This window comes from Phaenicophaeus curvirostris, chromosome 7, assembly GCF_032191515.1.
Source record: "Phaenicophaeus curvirostris isolate KB17595 chromosome 7, BPBGC_Pcur_1.0, whole genome shotgun sequence".
Taxonomy (NCBI): domain Eukaryota; kingdom Metazoa; phylum Chordata; class Aves; order Cuculiformes; family Cuculidae; genus Phaenicophaeus; species Phaenicophaeus curvirostris.
In genome coordinates this window covers 9,636,832-9,658,271 of record NC_091398.1, presented here as the reverse complement: position 1 = coordinate 9,658,271, position 21,440 = coordinate 9,636,832, and the positions used below count along the sequence as shown (strand labels likewise).

At 44.9% G+C, this 21,440-nt stretch overlaps 1 protein-coding gene across 1 annotated transcript in view; it reads right to left on the bottom strand.

Annotated features, from left to right (window-relative positions):
• The window catches only part of TMEFF2 (transmembrane protein with EGF like and two follistatin like domains 2), a 137,912-nt gene extending 118,147 nt beyond the window's left edge, over positions 1–19,765 (bottom strand). Inside the window, exons 1-4 of the mRNA XM_069860762.1 lie at positions 19,333–19,765; positions 17,925–18,034; positions 11,876–12,005; positions 9,092–9,118 (exon numbers count right to left, since the gene is read on the bottom strand). Of these exons, the coding sequence (XP_069716863.1) occupies positions 9,092–9,118; positions 11,876–12,005; positions 17,925–18,034; positions 19,333–19,513 (448 nt within the window). The 5' untranslated portion in view covers positions 19,514–19,765. The remainder of the gene's footprint in view (positions 1–9,091; positions 9,119–11,875; positions 12,006–17,924; positions 18,035–19,332) is intronic.
• Positions 19,766–21,440: the final 1,675 nt, after the last annotated feature.

Genomic DNA, 21,440 nt, shown 5'->3' with positions numbered 1-21,440 from the left:
TTGTGACCTCCCATGCAACAGAAGCCCCAGACTTTCAAATTTGTCCGTGTTTGAGCAGAGCCATCCGGACATCTAAGTGTCAAAACCTCAAGTGATGCAGAATCGCACATAACCATGACCTACACATCCCTTTCTCTTGACAAAGATAATGGCATTAAAGCTTTCACAGCAAAGCTTGCTTGCCAGCCACTGCCCTTGGCTATACACAGCCTTCTCTCCTGCTTCTCTGGAGCTGCAGGCACCACCTCCACTACAGGTGGACATAATTTTACACCCTTACCCCTGCTTAAGAGTCTGCTTCTTAAACACTCTAGGATAATGGCAGCCCTCAACCCAGTGTGTTCACTGAAGACTTCTGCAACAAGCTCACTAACTACCAAGGCTCCAGCTTTCTTTGCAGCATCACTGTTTCCAGAAGGGTCTCCCCACCTCACTCCTCTGGTTTCCTGTCTTTGGTTTATGGTTGTGGATTTACATTTCGCCACATCAGAAGGCCTGCTCTCAAACCCATGTCCCTAGTAAATCCAAATGGGTTGGACCAGTGAACCGTTCATTTTTTACTTCCCCAGTTGTACCTGCTGAGAACTTGATCAACGAGGAAAGTATGTGCCCACCTAGGTCACTGGTAAAACAAACAAAAAATTAAACAGCATGATGCTGATTCCTGTGCTGTCCATCTAATAATGATAAATCCACTTAGAATTACATTGTGAAAAGCAGTTCTTATTCCACTAATTGTGTGCCATGCTAATTATGCATGATTCTTATTCTTTAATCATAGTGTCATGTAGTGGCACACCAAATACTTCACTGACATCCACGTACACTACACCAATATTGTTGCCTTTATCAAGCAAACTTGTAGCTTCATAAATAACATTTCAATTAGTTGACAAAATCTATTACATCAGCCCATATTGCTCAGCACTAGTTCTCATTTATTTCTTTATTAAACTGGTCTGAGTCTGCATGTCCTGCTTTACCTCAATCAATGTCAGATTGACAGGGTTATAAATACTTGATTTTTTTCCCTTACCCTTTCCAATACCCATACCCCTATATCCTTTCAGACCGTTAGAACTTTCCCGTATTCTCACTTGTCGAAAACCAACGTTAAAACCCCTTAACTAGATCTCTTTATACTCCTGCCTGCAAGATATTTGGAGCTGCTGAGGTAAAAGGGGTCCTGCTTCAGTAGCTGTGTTTCTAAGGGGTTTAAATAAATGCCATCATTATCTAACTCCCATGCAGCTAGAACAAATGACATCAAGAAGTCCAAGGCATTAAAAGCATCATGTGAAATATCATGGAAGAATTCTGACCTCTTCTTCCCTGATATTTTTAAAATGCAGTCTGGCTTTCTTGCTATTGTTGACCATTCTGGGCTTCTATTCAAGTATTCTCCTGAGCAACAAGGATTAAACACATTTTATGTTTTAAGTGAAAAACTAAGTATCTTCTATTTAAAAACCTGGGCTGAAAGACTTGTGATAACATCTTAAGAACTGGTAGCACTGTACCATAAAATTTTAACTTGTCTGGATTTGATTATGAATTGTTCTGGCTTCCTGGGTTTGCACCACGCTCATTAAACTTGTCCTCTATTTGCATTTACATAGAGTAGGTGGAAATCTCCAGTTTGCTAAGCGTCTTGGAATCGGTCATGCCCTTCCTGAAGATAAAGTCCCACTGATTTCAAAGACAGCAGTAGTTTTATTTCCTGATCTCTGAAAGGAAAGAAAGCCTCTTAGAAAAAAGGGAATGTAAACATCCAGTGCAGAATATATTAAATTTGCTAGATGCATCTGAGGTCTGAAATGTAAGAGTTAAAGAAAAGCAAGTATATGAACCTTGAGAGAGACTTGGCAGTTTTCATCCTATTTGTTCTTTTTAAGATCTCATGACAGCATCTAACAAAATCCTGTGACACACCAAAAGCAGTTCAAAGCAAGTGCGTAGTGAATCAGCTTCTTCAATCACTAAACCACAGAATATATAACCAAGAGATGCACAAGGACCTGAAGAAGTTCTGGCCACTGCAAGACTGCCTCAGGCACCACTAATGCAAGGCATCCACGTTCAGAAGAAAACTTTACAGTCAATAGCATTTAAGCATGTGATAAAAATTAAGCATGCGCTTGAACACATGCTCTTACCCTATGAAGCGAGGTGTTCATAGTAAGTGTGATAGAGCCACTTGAAAGCTTGAGAAGCGTTTGCAGAGAAGAATTCACTGCAGAGGGAAGTGAAATGGTGGGCTGGATTTGTCTTTCATTGGCATCATTGCTAATCTCCAGTGACTCCACAGTTGTCACAGGGAAAATTAATCCAGGTTTAGAGAGATGTAGTAGACAAATTCAGACCACTATGTCTCTCTTTTGCTGTGTCTACAATAACAGACCAATAAATGAGTATTTGCGATCGGATGTCCCCTTTTAATCTGTGTGCTAGAGTACCACAGGATTTGCTTGCTGGTTTGATAACTACATTATTTGTGGATTCACAGACTGCACATGATTAGACAGCATATTTTGGAATTTTTTTTTTGGTTCCATTTTGATGTGGGCACACAATATTTTTTAAAGCAAAATCAGAGCATCCCCAGTACTTTTTTGATGTAGGTGAGCGTATTCCATTCACAGTCTACTTGTGTAACTCTGAACTACTTTGAAGAAGTGCTAAAAACCATAAAAGACTGGTTAATTTAGGAAAGAGGCCATGAATGGACGTCATTCCTACTTCTCGCCTACAAAAGTCTGTGGATCTTTATGGCATCTTCCATTTATTTTCTTGGGTTTTGCATGGGTGGCTGAAAATGGGCCACAAATCACAGAATCACAGAATAACCAGGTTGGAAGAGACCCACCGGATCATCGAGTCCAACCGTTCCCATCAAACTCTAACCGTTCCCATCAAACACTAATCTTTCACTATGGGTCAAATCTTTCCCATGCTATTCCTCAGCATTGATAGTCTGCTTGAGGGGAGCTCTGCATTCACACCAGGAATACAGCAGTGACTTTCGCCCATTAATAACAAAGCAAGTACAGGGATAAAACACATCACTTTTCATGGGATTCTGGCATTCTAACTTCAGAAGCAGAAGAAGGAACAAGCAAAATATAGGCAGAACCCAAACAACTAAATCCAAAACTAGTATCTCCCAGACTGGTACTTAATACATAACCCTGGAGAGCTTCAAGTCCACAGGAGCTGTGGGGATTTGCTGGAGCATCTCAGACAGGCAGGGTCAATTAGCTCAAATGACAGCCTGAGCGAAATCCAAAAGCTGGTATTCCTGTCTTTCCCATACCTTCCTAGGATTTCCAAAACTGCTAAAGCTTCCTGCCCAGCACAAAATGCCTGTGGTGGGGGCCTAAGGATTCAGCACTTGCAAATGCCCAAGTGCTTCTCACCCAGCCAGCAAAAACACAGAAACTTTATCCTTTCCTAATCTTTAAAAGGCCATGAAGAGACATCAACTGCTTTTTCCTGACTTAAATCTTATATTGGTCATACATGCACCAGCCCTGAACTAGAAGTCATGTAATCATGTTAGGCCAGTGAAAAGCCTGAGCTAATAAACCCAGCCTTTCAAAGACCTTATTGGTTTGGGCTCAGTGCCATGCTGAGGTTAACAAGGTGAAAAAACTGTATAACAAAGGAGACATATATTTGACCATTCACAGTCAGGTCAATCATTTAAGGTTTACATATTCCCTTCAGAGATATTTACCCAGTCAGTGCACATTGCTTATAGTGATGCTGCTTTAGATAATACCTCCCAAATGAAATTAGAATAGAAGAAGCTTTCCTATTGCCTTATTGCAATTGATGAAAGCACGTGGGGTCAGGAGACATGCTAAATTCACACGACAGAAGCTTGTATATCACCTGTTACACCCATGCAAAGAAAGAACAGGATCTCTACCTCAAAATATGGATTTCCTTTCTCTCAGAGGTTAAAATTGAATGCTCCGGGTATTTTCCCATATATTAAGAATATGTTTGTATTTGTGTGTTTAGCAGCACTGCATTTTATACGCTGCTTCATTCAAACCAATATACACTCAAGGTTTTACAGTGTATTTTGGCTCAAGTGTTATTACTAGGACACTGTTTACAGCAATATTCATTGTGTTCTGCATAGCCTTGTCCATCAATCAGCTTTCTAATAAAGCAGAAAAGGATATCAGTGGAAAAGAAGCAGAACTGCTGAATTCAAGTTAGTCAGACAAAACCAGCATGGAGACAAGTACAAATGCAATTGGGTCAAAGTAGGCACTTGCTTGTTGATTAAAGAAAAAAGATAGATGTGTTGCATCACAGTTTGCCTTAAAAAATAATTTAGGCTTCAAAGTGTTAATTTTTTTCTCCCTGTTTTCTCTGGGTTAGTGTTTGAAAACTAACTGCTGCTCCATACAGATTTATAATATGTATGTGTTTACTCACACATCTCGAAGCCAACAGGAAAGGCAGAGCAGAATTCTAAATCTATCATTAAATCTACATGTTGGCACCTGCAAAGAACTGCAGGACTTCAATTTTTCTGGATAAAACTGAAGGGATAAACTGAAAGAACAAACAAACAAGCCATTCTCATCCTTAAAATACACAGCAAAAAGAGAAACGGGGGACAGGGGGAAGATGGCTGGCAATGTTGTTGATTTCCAGGTGTGTCTACCACTGGCAAATTATGAAAAACTTTAAGAACAATACAATCTCTAATTCTTTCTGAATTACATATAGGTCTGTTGATAAGCAGTGTAGTTCAAAAGACATAGCTACAAAGTGGCATGTGTTATTCCCAATTCAGCCATTGAACTGTGATGCAACTTCCAGCCTTTGCCCCACTTGGATATCCAGACTCTGCTTTACAGATTTTATTCTCTCTCTCACTGCGAAAAGGTGCCTCAGGGTGCACCCAGTATCAGGGTGTACCTCACTGGAGTCCTAATCTTATAATTAGCACTTCTAGATGGTACTGTAAAATAAATGGTGATAATGACGATGATATTGATGAATTATGACTTGTTTTTTTAATTCTGATTTAGTCTAGATCATAAAGAATTAACATAAAAATCAAACTAGGATAAGATCTATGTACTCAGGAGGCCCATACAATTCCCACTGAAGTCAGCAGGACTTGAAGGGAAATTGAAGGAGCCTCCGAAACTAATTCAGTGTAGATGCTCATGCACTGCCTCGCTGGGAATCACAGAAACACACAGTGCCATAGTCACCCACAGTAAATCCATTGCATGATGAATGCAAGCCAATCAACAGAGCTAAGAATACAGATAACACAGGAAGAGGAAAGAAGTGTTCAGTGTAAAAAAGAAACCAAGGAGAGATGTTCTTAGCACATTAAGAGCTATAATGAAATACTGCATCTTGAGTTTGTCGCTGTTTGAAGGAAGCTAGGAAATGAGCAAGAATTCATTATGAAGCTGCTCAAGACTAAAACATGAATCATTGGGTTCTAAAAAAACCCAGTCGTCTAGAGAACGGCTTAGATGAAAATGAATGGAATCTCTTTAAATTACTCTCTGTATAAACTCTTTCACATTCATTCTTTCTGCAATTGATTAGTATCTTTCTGGGATATGGGTTTTTAAATAATTCCACACCATACTCCCCAGCTTCTGCAATCAAAACAGAAATGGTTCTTGATTCTGCATTTTTAGTCTTCATTTACAGGGAAAAATCTCTTTTGAAGTAAGAAACTTGAACACCTACTGTTCTTACCCATTTACTGGATATCCCCAAAAATGCATGCTGGAGGCTCAGTAATCAAATAAGATTAAGATTCTCCCATTACTTTACAAATAAGGGGACTTCCGTACACTACCGCTGCATAAAACAGGATTAAATCACCTCTGGAAAGCCCTCAAGATCATTAACGTGCTAAAAAGCTGGAACCCCTCTGATCCCAGCATCCATGAGAGTAAAGCAGAAAACCCCAAATTCTAGATAATAAATTGAAAGACTTCTCTGCACACCTAGGTAGGAACACATGGAAGGGGAACATGGCAGGCAAAACAGTGTCTGCTCTGTCCAGTTCCTTGAGAAAAGAAGGCTTGTGTGACCACATGGTGCTGTTTGTGTACGACTGTCCATTGCACCAATCCCCCACCAGCAATTTCTGAAGCATCAACCAGTTATAATTTCACACGACAAGAGCCCCACTGAGGGAGAAGCTGAATTGCTGTTGGCCATACGGGAAATGACCTCAAAGCAGGAAATGTGCTATGTTCCAAGAACCAGAAAGACATGATGGCCTCTGCTAGTTCACAATTAGAATTAATTCTCTATTGGATATGTACCTTATCAGATCAAAGAAACCCAACCAAAGAAACCCAATCCAGACCAGAAATCCAATGAGGTATAACTGCTGAAAAGCTGGTTTCCTCATCTCACAGCTTGTGGAATTATATACAAAATCACTGAAGGAACACATGAGAATAATAGGGAGGGGCTCTGTTAAGAAGCTGTAAGTGTACCTTCTATTCAGATTGAAGGATCAGCCCGTGTAGGTGCCTTCAAGTAGAAGTCCATCCCCCCTTTCCATTTTTGAAAAGTCTTTACAGACTGTGCCTCCTATTCAACCATGCCTGAAGTGGGTGCTCAGCCTGCCTGAGCCCACAGTGGCCTCTAGACCTCCCAGCCTGGGTCACCCTACCTGCAAAGAACCTCCCAAAGACAGATTGCAACAGTAGCACATACCTGAACCTTGCCAGAAAGCCTGCCAGCTCTCAAAACCACAACATATATAGATGCAACATAGAACAAACAATAACGCTGAAGTGTTGCGCTTGCCTGTATCCTACCAGCACTAGGACAGCAACAATAAACAGGACAAATCAGCAAGAGAACGGCTGCTCCTAAGGGCTCCCAGTGTCCGAGATACCTCTGGTACCTCACTGCATATATATCCAGCACACTTAACACCCACAGCACCCAGCACAGCCCCATTCTGTTGATTTAGGCACAGGGAAGGCCAGCTGTGGGGGTCCTTATAGCTGTAGTTTTGCAAAAAAATGATGCTGCATTGGTTAGCAATTTGTTAACCAACACTGCTTGAAGAAGCTTTAAGAAAGGAAGATTTTCACAGAAACAGAAAACACACAAGATTGCCTAAGACCTCAGGCTCCTGATAGAAAAACATCCCACTCATGATTGTTAGAGTGGATTTTACAAGACTTACTGTGATGATATCCAAAATTTATTACAGCTTTTACAACAAGACCATGTCTAGTAAAGAGTGATGTAGTGATAACATTTACTTGGCTGGATTTAGCTTCTTAGGGCACATAAATATACTTTTGTACTTTAAAAACAGCCATAGCAGCCAACTAAATCTTGACTAATACAAGGCAGCTTTGTAGACCTTTAAACACATGCACCAACTTGGTTTTGTCTCCTTCACAAATCTGCATCGCACTACCAGCCCAGTCAGTCCCAAAGGTTCTGTCCTGCTCATCTTTTGTCAACCTTAGTTTTCAACACGAAAATGTTTGGAAATCATGCTTTTAAATTCCTATGCTTTTTAAGTACAGAACTCATTACTTTTAGAAAGTGGCCATTTTCCTCCCCCCCTCCCCAGTTATAAAACAAACTCAAAATCTTATCTGTTTTCCCTGGTACACACATGATGAATTTTGTAAGACTTCATTTGAAAACTGATTTAATGACCATATGCATGAAAATTCAACCATAAATATAAAATAAATAGTAGATTTCTGTTGGGCACAAATAAGGAATTTCTTTGGTGTAACAGTTTGAAAAGACAATTTGAAGGACACGTTAGGAAAATCTGGAGAAAACTTTTGAAAATGAATAGCAATATTTTAGGGTGGAGCTTTTGGGGGGAGCCAGATTTAAAGCATGTTAAAGTGTCTTGATTTCCAGAAGTCAGCCTGAGTCCAGTATCAGAAAATTAGGTCCCTTACAAGTGCCTCATGCTCATGTTGACCACTTCATAAGCAAAAATAATATCTTGCCTACACGTTGCACTCTTTTATATTCTGGTTACCAAAATTACACAAGGACTAAGTGGTATTTTGCCAAATAACAGAACTGTATTTGAAAAAAGCCTCAATCCAGCCAGGACCAGCTATAAAACTGGGTAAGAGCCCAGATCTGCTGTCTGCATCCTATGCTTCTGGTGGCTGCCTCAGCTGGAGGAGCCCAGCAGCATCCCAGTCTGATGCTGACCTTGCCCTTCCCCTTCCCTCAGGCTCCTAGAGGTTACTCAGGGGACATGGACAGAACTGAGAATGACTCTTAAGACAACTTTACATAGACATCCAACCTAGCCCAGGCCCTCCCAGCCCTCAGAGAAGACTGAGCCACCATGCCAGTATCTCCCAAAAGCCACATTCCCTGCATCAAGGCAGGGCAGTATCCAGATGCAACGCTTATACTTCCAAGAAGTATTAATCACAAACCTTAGGACCAGTGTTAAATGAGCAAACTCTTAAGTGACTGCACCTAAGAAATAACTAAAAAAAAAACCCCAAACCACCAACCTCCAAGTGAAATGCAAGTTTTCCTACATTTTACAGTATCCCCTGTATGCAGCAAAGGGTTTGGACCAATTCGGTTCTCGTTTTCACTGCTGCTGTTTTTTATAGAAACACACTGTTCTTTCCCTATGACATTTCTTCATATCTTTGAAAGAATGCTCTGCATTACCACAAAATAATTGGCTTGAAGCCTTCAGTGAGGGGAAGCCAAGGGCTTGGCTCATTATTTTGTTTTAAGAACAAAATAAATATCACTCTAAACATAAAACAAATGAGTGCAACTGTAACAGTAGATGGAGATAGAGCTCCTAGCAAAACCTGTGAGTAATTCCAAATCCTATTAGAAGTAACACAGCTTTTTGAATTTCCCTAGAAAACAGCACATCATTATTAGGTTCCAGCTTGACTAAAATGCAAAATGTCACTTTTTTAGAGAAAAAGCTAAACAAAAGACAATATGTAGTGTAACAACAAAACTACAAAGCATATCCACTGACAATCTGAAATTGTGAAAGACAGTGTGTGTACACATAAGCACAGAGATATTAGAAGATGATTCTTACCTCCGTCCCCAGATCCTGAGCCAGCATCTGAGAAAAGAACAGAAAGAAATTTATATTCATGTGCTACAGTACGTCCTGCAACCACGCAAAGCAAGACTGTTAAGTGTATTACAGTGCACCTTACGTTTGATGTCCTCCCTGGGTAAATTATAGAGATCTAATCTGAATGTAGTTCACTCAAGCCATCTTTTTCATGTCTCAACTCTTTTTCTTTAAAGTCTCTGTATGAGACTACAATAACAAGCCCTGGAGTGCTGCTACGTTCTCATAATCTCCTGCCTTGCTTTGTTGTACTTAAAAGCTTGGCTCCCAACAGTTGTGCAAAGTTGCTTCACTTGGCCACTACTAAACCCTTACCAAGGCGGTTTTTAAACCCATTTGTTTGAGCCCAGATCTACTGGAAAATCATGTAATTATCATTACAAAACAGTGACATCTCATCAGATCATAACTAGTTGGAATAAACCAATGAAATTATTATTATTCCAAGTCTTTAGATAAACGAGTAAAATGCCATTTTTCTTGAGGTTGTTGCTGAGTTTCAAAATGGAATGTTTTATTTTTATTTTTCCCCTGCTCGATGTTTTGTTGACAGGACTCACAGGAGTCACAGATTTAAAAAGTGCAGCATCATGAAATTGCCAAGCTTGGAGCTTCATTATAGAACTTTCCAAGCAAGGCAAAATACAGAAATGCACACACGTGTAGGGTTACCAAAAATAATCCATAAGAGGAGTTACTTTTTCAGAGAAGGGAGAGAGGGAGGCTGTCATCCCATCCTCCCCCTTAGTGAAGGGGTTACCTATTTATCAGCATCAAGACTACTAGAAAGAGTTTGGAAGGGCTGCTTTGGGATCCACTTACCCTATGAACTCTTAGATCTCATTTACTGACAGCAAGGTCTCATGAATCTGAATTGGCTTGTACACGCCAACATTGCTCAAACTTAAACAAAGGAAAACCTTTATTTAAATAAAACTGACATAAGAATGACTTAAAATGGTAGATTTACACAGCAAGACTGCATGGGACAGATGCAAAAGGGAGCTGAAAAAGAGAACAGAAAATGATGGTGTTTTCCCAGTGACCATTTCCAGTGTTGTCCTGATCTGATCTTCTGTCCTGGAGCTATTTCTCAAAGGAGCTGCTGAGGTATTAAAGGTGTCTGCATTACAATGCCCTCATAGCTCTGGGAAGCACGGCTTTTCCAGGTGTGACAGGTCTCCCTGGCACAGAGAAGGAAATTAATGCCTGTTATCACCTTCTACCTACAACAACCTTCCATATTCTATGGCACTTTGGAGGAAAAGGACCTCTTATCTCTTCTCCTGCCCCTACTCTTTGATGCCCAACCAGACCACTGCCTGTCAAGGCCAGGAAGGTGGCTCGCTGCCAGACCTCCAGCAGCCTAGGTCTCTGCCCATAGGACAAACCCGAGGTACCTGGCTGCTGCCTTCTCCAGTGAGCCTCCTCCTTGGGAGGAGGAAAAAAGAGGCCAAATGATCAAGACTCAAGGGAGCTCCCCTTTTTTTTTCCCTCTCCTTTTTCTGAAATCTACTGTGAACTTCAGAGAGAATATATCCAACATGGCCTTTGCCAGTAGGCAAGCAAGTTTAAGAAAAGAAGTAGCAATGCACTAAAATTATCCCTTTAATCAAGAAGTTCAAACCAAAGAAAAGACCAGTTGCTATGCTGTGAGAATTTACTAAGTTGAACAAATCCTACGCTACAATAAACTTTGTCAGCCTGAGCTCCTTTTAATACCAACTTATAGACAGAAAGATTGCAGCATATTTTTTTTATCCTCTTGAAAATTGCCGGGTAAGAGCTTCAGAGAAGAACAGCATTTCCAGAGGAAAGTTTATTTTCTCTCACGTGTATGAAACACAAAATTATAGCACTGCAAGAAGTTTGTCTAATGTATTTTTATTGACTCCTGCATCCTCAGCCAAGAAAAAAAATTGACTTTAAGCTTAAAAAACACCCACAAGAACAAAGACTAACTACTCCTGCACTTTTCAAGTTAACTTCAGTGCCCACGTCTAACAGATACCAACCACAAAAGAAAAATATCAAGAACTCCTGGATCTAAACACCTCAGTTTTCCTGATTGATTTTGCTCATTCATCTTTTTAGCTGTTTGATAAAAGCAGAGATACAACTAGCTCACAATGCTCTGAGTTAAGCAAAGTTGTCCCAAATGCCAGTCAGTTTTCACACTCTTTAATGAATTCTTCCAACAACTCTAGAAAAAAAAACTTGTTCCAGTGTCTGTTGCATCACAACCAGTGGTCTGTTGCATCACACCAGCTGGGAATCTGGTGCTATAAACATAAGTAAAAACCTAAGAAACTGGATTGCAGGCAATAACACTCCAGTTCTATCTGTCTAGATTATGGAGAGGTTTGTGGTAATCCAGATGCCCATTTATCAGACATCTGCTCATTTAATCTGCTTCCAGTTACTTGTCGTAACAGTTCAGAAATGTTTGCAGCACAGATGATGGTCGGGAGCACAAGATACATATTAAAAGAAGAAACTGATTTCTGCGCTGTACTCTTCAAAACAGTGTCAAGGGTATACACTGCATCATAGACTCTGACCCTACAGTAAGTTAGTTACTTGAAAAGAGAAGGATGGCAGCAACTTCTCATGCCTAGGACTGCAAAGAATTAATCTGCGATGAATTCAAAGCAGCTATTCCAACGGCTATTGCCATCCACAGGTTATCTGATTCAGGGGCACGTCAAGGTCCGCTGGCAGCCTGGATTGCATTATACATACCAGTTGCACATGATCCTTCGGACACCAGGAGGATTTCGCTCTGCTGCTTGCAGGCAGCCTGTTTCAAGTAGCATTCGTTCTGGTAGGTGTCACCATTGGAGCCGCACACGGGCACGTAGTCATTGTTACACTGATGGGGATGGACAGAGAGCAGTAGTGTTATCACACAAGCAGGTGCCTCCATTTCGGTGCCTCCCTCCCTTCTCTCCCCGCCCCTTTCCAGCATTAAACCCCTGCAATAACAGAGAGGGAGACGCTGACCCTGCTTTTCACATTTACAGCAACCAGGGGAGTGGAAGGGGGGACTTCTAAAACCACAAAAGGCTGAGGAGAATAAACCAGACTTGAATGGGGTGGGGAGATGATAATCTGAATGGCAAAGCGTACACTAATTGCCCCTAGAGAGGCGTCTCCCTGCCGGTCATTCCTGGGGTCATTCCTGGGGAAGGAATACGGGCAACGCAAACTGCTCCTCGCATCTGCAATAGCGGCTCTAGTGTTGCCATTGGGTGGCTACAGACAAATTGTAATGAACAGGCTCGCTTTTCCCCTCCTCCTGCACAAACACACCCTCACTGCTACAGAGACAGTCGTTTGCATACCCACAAGTGTCTGCCTGCCTCCGTATAACTCTGTACTTAAGTACTTAAGCTACAATTAGGACTGATTGGACAGAGGGAAATTATGGTGATCGAAACGCATCCCTCTTTCTGCAGACACACTCCTGTTCCCAGTGAGCTGCAGCCGGGATGCTGTGCGAAGGTCCAAGCTCTCCCCGCAGCGGCCAGCGAGCAGGACCAGCAGCACTGCAGCCAGCGCCAAGGAGGGCACTAGTTACTCAAACCACGCACCTGCTCAGCTCTGCAAACTACCTGCTTTGTTCCCTCTACCACTGAAAAAGCTTTGCCCTCTCTTGTTCATTTTAATAAAAATAATTCCATTTTACATTGAAAATTGGGCAACCAACCGGGTGCAGTTATCATAAGATAATAACACTCTGAGGCTTAGAAATACTTGGATGTACCCTGTACATGGTAATTATACAAGGGATATGATTATCTGATGATTACTGTACTTCTGGTATGCCTCATTGTTTAATTATAACAAATGGAATGATCGCAATTATTATTTACAAATGCTCACCTCTGCTTAAATCCAAGTAAAAATTAAAAAGAAAACATGCTTCCTATTTAGCTGCACTGTGCCACAAAGTGTCTGAGGTGTGTTTGACAGGCACAATATGAAGCGCTGAACTGAAATTCCAGGGTTATAAACGTCAAATATGCTTCAAAGTGAATGACTACAGAAGTGATTAACACAAACAATTGCATAGATTGCATTAATTGCAGGCCTCCACACATAACAGCTGCCAGGAAATTATTCATAGTTGGTCAGAGTGACATTTTGATTGGGCCAAAACAAATGACATTTTCCTTATGCATTGTGTTTTCTTAAATCTTTTGAAGGTGCTGCCCACCCCCAGCACTCTCTTCCCTTGGAACAGGAAAGTAAACCAGCAGCCACAACAGCAGAAATCCCTCTCCTTCAGTTTCTAACGAGGGGCTCCTCCACACAAAGATTTAAATGGTTGATTAAAAAGTGTTTCTATGGTTTTTTTCACCATTATGTTCCAATTCTGAGAAACGTTTCAAGCAGGAAACGCCAACTTCATCCAAAAGCTCAACAGCAATAGCTGGAGCTGATCTGGAATACTTAACCAGGACAATTAACACAATCATGCAATTTTTCAAAAGCATGAAGGATCAAATCACGCTTGCCTTAGACATACTGCCTGCTTGTCACCCATGGGACCTTTTGCCAGAGCAATCTGTGCACAATTTGGCCCTCTGCTACATGCAGAAACCACTGTGACAAACTGCTGGTTTCGCCCAGAGCAAAAGATGATCTTTTACACTGACTCAGCTGCAAACCTGAAAGGCCAGACAAGCATCAAGAGTGAAATCCTGATCCGCAGAAAAGAGTGACAGAGCTGCTATAAGCTAGGTTGGAACTTCCTCCAAAGCTAAGCAATTTTAAAACGCATTTAAAAGTTACAAGGGCTCCATGAAGGATTAACTCTTGTGGGAGAAGTTTCCCCAACTCTGCTGTGGCTCCTGCTACACTCAAGGTGGTTTTGGCCAGCAGGGCTGGAGGGTACTCCAAGAAAAGCACAGGTGATGCAGCCTTTTCTTTCTCTAACTGTGCTGGTCTCGGATGCATTTCTTCAGCTGCTGCTCATTCTCCCCACCACTGGCTTTGAGTAACCTGTATTTGTATGGAAAAGGCAGTAACCTAGGAGCTGCTGCTGAGACACAGGGAAAAAAAGGGAGAACTTCCAGATGGATCCTTTGAGCTGGGACAGCTCTGAAAGCCACCAGGAAACCACAGTGGAAGTTACCCAGCAAAGAAAATAAGACCTGTGTTGAGAAGGTTGTGATATTAGTCATCAGGTTGCTTGTGACCTGCTAGAGCTAGGTTTTTGTATTTGACTACGCTGAACCCAGTACTCGCAGCTCTTCACTATCATAACATACTTTGTGTTAATACTAGAGGATATTACACATTGACTGTCACAGTTTCATCAGTCTAGTGACACATTTTTTGCACTGGTTTAGGGCTCAATAAACCAAGCTCTAGATGTGAGAATGATTCTCCATCCCTAAAGTAGGGTCTGATCAAGTATTCAGGTACATCCATGTCAAAATACCCACTAAACCCAGTAGCATTGTAACATACTGTCCAGTTCTTATGCATGCAGGTTTGTAAAACACAGCTATAGAGAAGAGAATTGGATGTATCCAGTTCAGCTAAGTATCAGTCAAAGGCTGCTTTCCTCACTACTAGCAGCCTGGAGTGCTCACTATCACAGCCAGAGAGACAAACTAGCTTTGCAAGCTCTGGGGTCAGTGCTGTGCATTGAAAGCATAAGGTTTGTTTTCAAAAAACTCAATAACTTGTGTAACTCATACTCCTGGTAACAGTGTTAAAAGTTTGATCTCCTCCTCCTCTCATGGATTAACAACTCCCAAAATGCCACCTACACGTTGAAGCAAGTAGCATGAGAATACATTCTGGAGATAAAATACAAAGCTACAAGTTGACCAGGTGATATTCCAGATCCACAAATACTGAAGTGTGTAAAGGATCCAACGTGCATGAAAACTGAACTCTTTCCTCACATTCAAACCAGTGAATGTCCACAGTCTTGGTGACTAAAGTGAAAAGACATGTAGGACTGACAGAAATACTCCAGTGTATTTTTTAATACATTCAAGAAATTTGAGAGAGAGGAGAACTCAGGCTGCCAGACTGGGGTGCAGACTCCACGTCTTCCAACACAGCTCTGCACCTTCATGGTGGACCTGTTGAGTTTGCCGTGTGCAGGGAGGCAAGGGGTGGTGGCTTCCCCAATGCTCAGCCCCAGTGTGGGAAGCATCACTGGCCCACGGCCTTCCCAGCCAATTGGCACCCACGTTTGCGCCTGTCCCGAGAGGAGGGTGGGTCTGCATTTCCTGATCAGAGCAGGACAGGCTGTTCTCCAATGCAATATGTATCTGTTGTTGTGAGGAGTCAGTGAACGGACTATCACTTTGCAGTAGAGTGTGACAAGAGAGCCCGCCAATATGAATCACCTTAGCACATGTCTGCCCGCTGTCCTGGGATGGAAGCCTAACTCAGGTGTTCCAGAGCAGTCCGATCATGTTCACCCTTTCAAATAACAATAAATTCATTTTATTAACTCTGTTTGGACAGACAAGATGCATCTGCGATTCTGGTTTGAAAAAAAACCCTGATCACGATTGCAGCAGCCCTGCTCCTCCCAGGACTTTTCAACAGTACGGATGGAAAATTAGCTTTCTGTCCTTGTCTATTCTCTCAAGCTGCAGTTAAAGCCCCTGGCAAATTCTGGAGAAAACATTAAAAGTAATTATAGTGATGAGGAGTCTGGTATTGATTTGCTCACTATCACCCCATGGAGCTGTCACTGAAATGGGGGACCTGAATTCTGATGGAGAACCCCATTACTTGTGACATAAATTACCTGGCCAGCTCTGCCTTACTTGGACCGCCTCAGACGCCACACTAGAAATTAATTTTCTACTCTGGTGGCATATCTTTTTGGCTTGTCACATTGTCCATTGATGTTACAAGAGAAGCTAACATCCCCCCAGCTCTGACTGTATCAAAGTAGAGGCGTTGGACTACAGAAGCCCCTGGCACCACACTGCCCTTCATAGTGCCGGCACAGGATCAGCCACAGGTAATTTGCCCTCCAAGGTCACAGTCAGCCCTGCGGCTCCACAGAGGGCTCAAATCAAGACAAAGTGCTCTGAGTTTTTACAAGGTCTGAACCAAAGGCCACTGAAACCAAAGATTACTGCTGATCTCAACCCATTTACTAGCAATGGCCCAACCCACTCTTTCGATCTCATTTAAATATTCATACACCAGTTACATGACTTCCTTAAATTCATTTCATCTGCTCCCTACAGAACTGCTCAGCTCAGCACACAGATAGCGTTCACCTCTCAAAGAGGAGTGACTTGACCGCAAGAGGCTTACTTGGCTTCATTTACCCTGAATCACCAGGGACCAGCAACCTGCCTTGGGAAAAAAGTGCTCCAAATGCCTCCTTCCTTGAGAGCAGTAACATCAGAGTTTGCACCTTGCTGTCTACAAGTCCGCTGCTTTATGCCAAATGGCAACACCAAAGTGGGACTAAAGACAAGACCCAAGCACTCTCCGTGGCTGCTGTAAGTTTCCAGTGCTCATTGCACCACATCTGCCCTAACTTACCTCCAGGCAATGGGACAAAGTCACAGGCATTTCACCGCATTACAGATTTTTTTCTTAGAAAGAGAAAACAGATCAACCCTTAAATTACTGCACATGCCGAGCCAAGGCAACAGCATTCTCACACTGAATTTTTGATTGCATGCAAACTAAAAATGGAATTTAAAAAGACGTGGTCAATATGAATTCCTTTCCAACATGAGAAATACAAGCACTTCAGCAAACAACTGTCTTGTTCTTATTGCAGAAAATTCCTTCTTTGTTTTAAATGAAGGTAGTTATCACTTGGGTTTTTTTTCTTCAAAGACACATTTGGCTCTAGAAATACAAATGATACTTGTCATGCTTCAAAGCGAATCATCAAAGCTCAATAATAAATTAATTATTACAGATGTGCACAATCTTGAACTGTGCACTATTTGGCGTGCCGTACTGTAAACACTCAAGTCAGCGTTACAAGTTCCACAACTTCACAGATCCACATTAAAATGCAAAAAACCTACCAGGGCATAAATGTACATACAACACGTGCTGGTACATGCTTAAAACTTCTTTAATTTGTTCAGTTCTTATTCAGGTCATCATGCAAAGCACAGTTGTTTGGTGAGGTGGCTAAAACGTATTGAACAGAAACCTTCATAATGAAATTGTCTGACTTTGAGAATGCCTGAGGTTTAGATGTAGCGGCAAGAGGCAGAGAGAAGAAAAAGGAGGAAAAACCCCTACTACTTAGCAATAGCCTCCCTCCTCCCTAAAACTATACAAAACCTAAAGGAAGTTCATGGTTTTGGAACAGAGGGATTGCTCTTTAATCTGATCAGCTGGGCAGATAAACAGGCAGAAGCATTGTCACTATGCAGCCCTTCCTGAAAATATTGCATAAGCACATTACAGATCCATTTCTTTAACTAGATCAGAACTCCGAACACAATAAGCCATGATCTGTATCAGAAATGAATTTAGAAAGGACTCTAAATCCTCGTTAAAACAGCACAGACACAAAATCAGAAATGCACAACCTGAAACAGCAGACCCAAAGGGATATTTAAAGCCACAGCATCTGCATTTTCCCGGAGAAACTTATGTCTTCTTGACACCAGTTGGTTCTCCTGCCAGCTTTTATACATGCTGCTGGGTTTTCCCTGTAACTTCTCTGCACATAGAGAAATAAATTGCCCAGTGATGGGTTATAAGTGGAGATCTTTGATTTGTATTCTCATTAGTGAATTAGAGAAAGAAATATCAATCTTCTTACCTTGAACTGACAGACACAAGTCACACTGTCTCCAATCCTTAAACACTCCCCATCAAATTTACAGGTATTGGTGTCGCAGAGAAAGAGATCATTTTCTCTGTCATCATAACCTCAAATGTAAAGAGGGAAAAAAAAATGTCAGCTTTAGTCTAGCAAGATGAACAGTATGGTATGATTGTGTTTTAATGCACACAGCACAATAACCTTGCTGATGAACAACAGACTCCAGATTTTCTTTTGTCCTTCCCTGTCCTCAGTTTTCCACTTTTTCTTGTTTCTCCCACAGTCTTTCTCCTAGTCCTTACTCTCCACTACCTCATACATCTTTTTTTTTTTTTTCTTCCTATTTCACAGACTTTGTTTCCTCCTTAGAAGTCACCCAGTAATTACCCTATTTCATAGCTCTAGGCTGGAAATGTCATCAACTTATCCCCAATTCGACTGCAAATGTGTTGGACAAAACTCCAAATTGGAATTTCTCCAGCCCATGAAGCAACAAAGACCCCAATAATAAAGACAAACATGCTGTGTATTTTCTGTGATGGTCTGCCTGATCCCAATGAAGATTGATCACCTCTAAGTTAACAGGAGAAGCGCCAGGTTCCCCACAAGCCGCTGAGCGAACCCAGCTCTTTGCCTTCATTTTCTCCAGCAGAAAACCAACAGATCTGACTGAAGATTCAGTTCACGAACACAAGCGTGAATTTCTGATTTCGCTAGCCTCCCACTCCAACAGCGTGCAGCAAGGTATTAAACAAAACAGCTATATCAGACTACAAACCCATTAAGAATTAAATCCATCGATTTTTTAAAAAAAACATCTGAGCGCTTTTAACCATATCGCTAAACGTTCGAAACTAAGAGGAGCTCGCAGTAGAAATTCCTCCCCCCCCAGTCTAACATATTACGTGCGATACGAATAACCCCAAAATTCAAACGCCCCACAAAACGCCGTTAGGAGGCTATTAGAAGCTGATTTCAGAATTAACTTCGCACGTCGGAGCAGGGCTGGCTGCTGACATACAAAGGCAACTCTTTCTAAAGGTCAGCCCGACTTTAAGAACAGGCACCGGGTTCCCGGTGTCGCGGCGCCCATCCCCAAGCTGCCGGTGCGCTCGGGAAGAGCCGCCCGCGGGATGCGCTCCGGCTCCGCGCTCCCCTCTCCCGCACCCAGACGCCGAGCTGCCCCGTTTAACTGCGGAGTTGCGCCCGGGGAGCCGCGCCCAGCGGAGCGGGGGGCAGCGGGGCGCCCGGGGGCTGCGGCCGCGCTGGGAACGAGCCTCCCGCCCCACACTTTTTCGCCTTCGCCGGGCGCCCGGCGGGACGCGGTGCCTCCCGCCCGAGTCGCCTCCCTCGGGCTCGCCCCGCGCGACTCGGAGCGCCGGGCGCGGGATGCTCCGACGCTTACCGGAGCAGTTCCAGCCGGTGGGCGTCTGGCAGTCGCTCAAGGAGGTAGGGAAGGCCGCCAGCTTGTCGGGGCGGGCGAGGACCAGCAGCAGGGCGGGCAGCAGCAGCCAGCAGCAGCAGTCGCAGAGCGTCCAGCCGCCGCCGCCGCACTGCCGGGGCGGGGAGGGCTCCCAGGGCACCATGACTTCCTAACTCAACTCCGCGGCGGCTGCGTGCCCCCCGGGCGGCGCGGCGGAGGGCAGGGACGGGCGGCGGAGCCGCCGGGCATCCCGGGGCGCCGGCCGGCGGCGGCGGCGGGTCAGCGAGCGGCAGCCGAGCGCGGGCGCGACGCTGGGGCGAACGGCGGAGCCCGGCGGGGCGGCGCGGGGGTGCGGGCGGCGGCGGGGCGGGGAGCGGCTGCCATAGGGGCCGGGCGGCGGGGAACGGGGGGAGGGCGCGGAGGGGCCGCCGCCGCCGCGCAGCCGCCGCCGCCGCCTGCCCCGCTCTGCCGCCCGCATCCCTCTGCGCGGGGGAAGCAGCGGGTCCCGGCCCGCCGCGTCACGTGACGGCGCCGCGGCGCCCCCATTGGCCGAGCGGGATGCGGGGCCCGGCGGGCGGGGCCGGCGGGCGTGCTGAGCCCCGCGGCCGCCCCGCGGCAGCGCCCGCCCAGGCTGCGCGGGAGGAGCTGGGGCGCGGAGTTCCCGCACCGGGCGCTCCCGGGCGGAGGGGAGCGAACCTAACCCCGCGCCGCGAGCAGCCCCGACGGCGCCGCGGACACCCCCGACGCCGCTCCCTTCCCTGCACGCGTCGCCGCCCGTGCGGTGCGGGGCCGCGGCTGGAGGGCTCGCCCGGGCGCGGGGCCCGTGCCCGTTCGCGACCCACCCCCCGTTCGTGACTCCGCGCCCGCCGGGAGCGCTGCCGAAGTTGCTGACCGCGCGCCCCGGGAGCTTCGCGTTTAATCACGCGCGGATGAGGCATTAGGAAACTCAAAACACCGTCGCGGCCGCGGGGTCCGGAGCGGGCACGGGGCCGCCGAGGTGAGGACGGGAAGAAAGGAGCGAACGGGGAAAGCGGGAGGAGAGGAGAGGGAGATCCTGCCCGCGCTCGGCAGGCAGCGGGCGAGGGCTCTGCGGGCTGCAGCAGCGTCCCCGCCACGGAGCCGGAGCGAAAATGCACCATCACCGCGGCGCGGAGGCTGCTCTGCCCCCGACACCGCGGCGCGAGGAAGCCCCGCGGCATCCTCCCCTCCTCCTCCTCCTGCCAGCGCTTCGCCGCGGGGCCGCGGGAGCCGCCTCTCCCCGCGGATCCTTCTCGGGTTTAGTTTTAGGAGGGGGCGGGCGGTGGGGACTCCGCAGCCCTCCCGGGTGGCGGGGCTCCCGGCCGCTGCCAGGGGAGCGGGACCCCTCGCCCGGCTGGGAACGCGAGGCCGTGCCGGCGGGATGCGTGCGGCTGGAAAATAGAAGGAACTCGCATCAATGTGTCCTGACGGCAGCAGAGGAGCGCTTTCTAGACACGGGCGCTCAGTCCCCGCAGACGCTGAGGAGGCCCTGCTGGAAGTTACCTTTCCCCAAAAGTGTGACCTCCTTTTCGACCCCTAAGATTTAGGACGTGCTCTTTCAAAGTACTGGCCAGTGTATTTGATGCAACCACACTTGGAGGGGTCTATACGGATCCGTACAACAGTGCTACTGCTCGCTGTCCCCTTCACAGGGGACTGTCTACACCCGAGCCAAGGAATGCTTTAAGCTTGTACAGTTCCTATCTGGCTTCTCCATAAGCTATCAGACAGGCTTTCTTTTATCTCCTTTTCTGTCCTATACATTTATGTGTGCTCCCTGCCCACCTGCTGCTCTCTGTATTGACCTCATCTACCTACCTGTGGTCCAAAAGCCTTTGCTACAATTAAATTTGCACATTCCAATATGTGCTAAGGCTCTGATGAAGATCCCTGTGCCTGTTTCCTATTGACTAATCAAACCCTAAGCAGCACCTAGCAGAAAGGAAATACTAATTTTTACTGCCTGCTAGTGGTTGCACTGAATCTTATCCTTCATCTTCCACGAGCTTAGAGAGCATCTACTAGCTGAGTACCTGGTGCCAGATCAATTTTATTTTTCCCTTTAGCTCTTT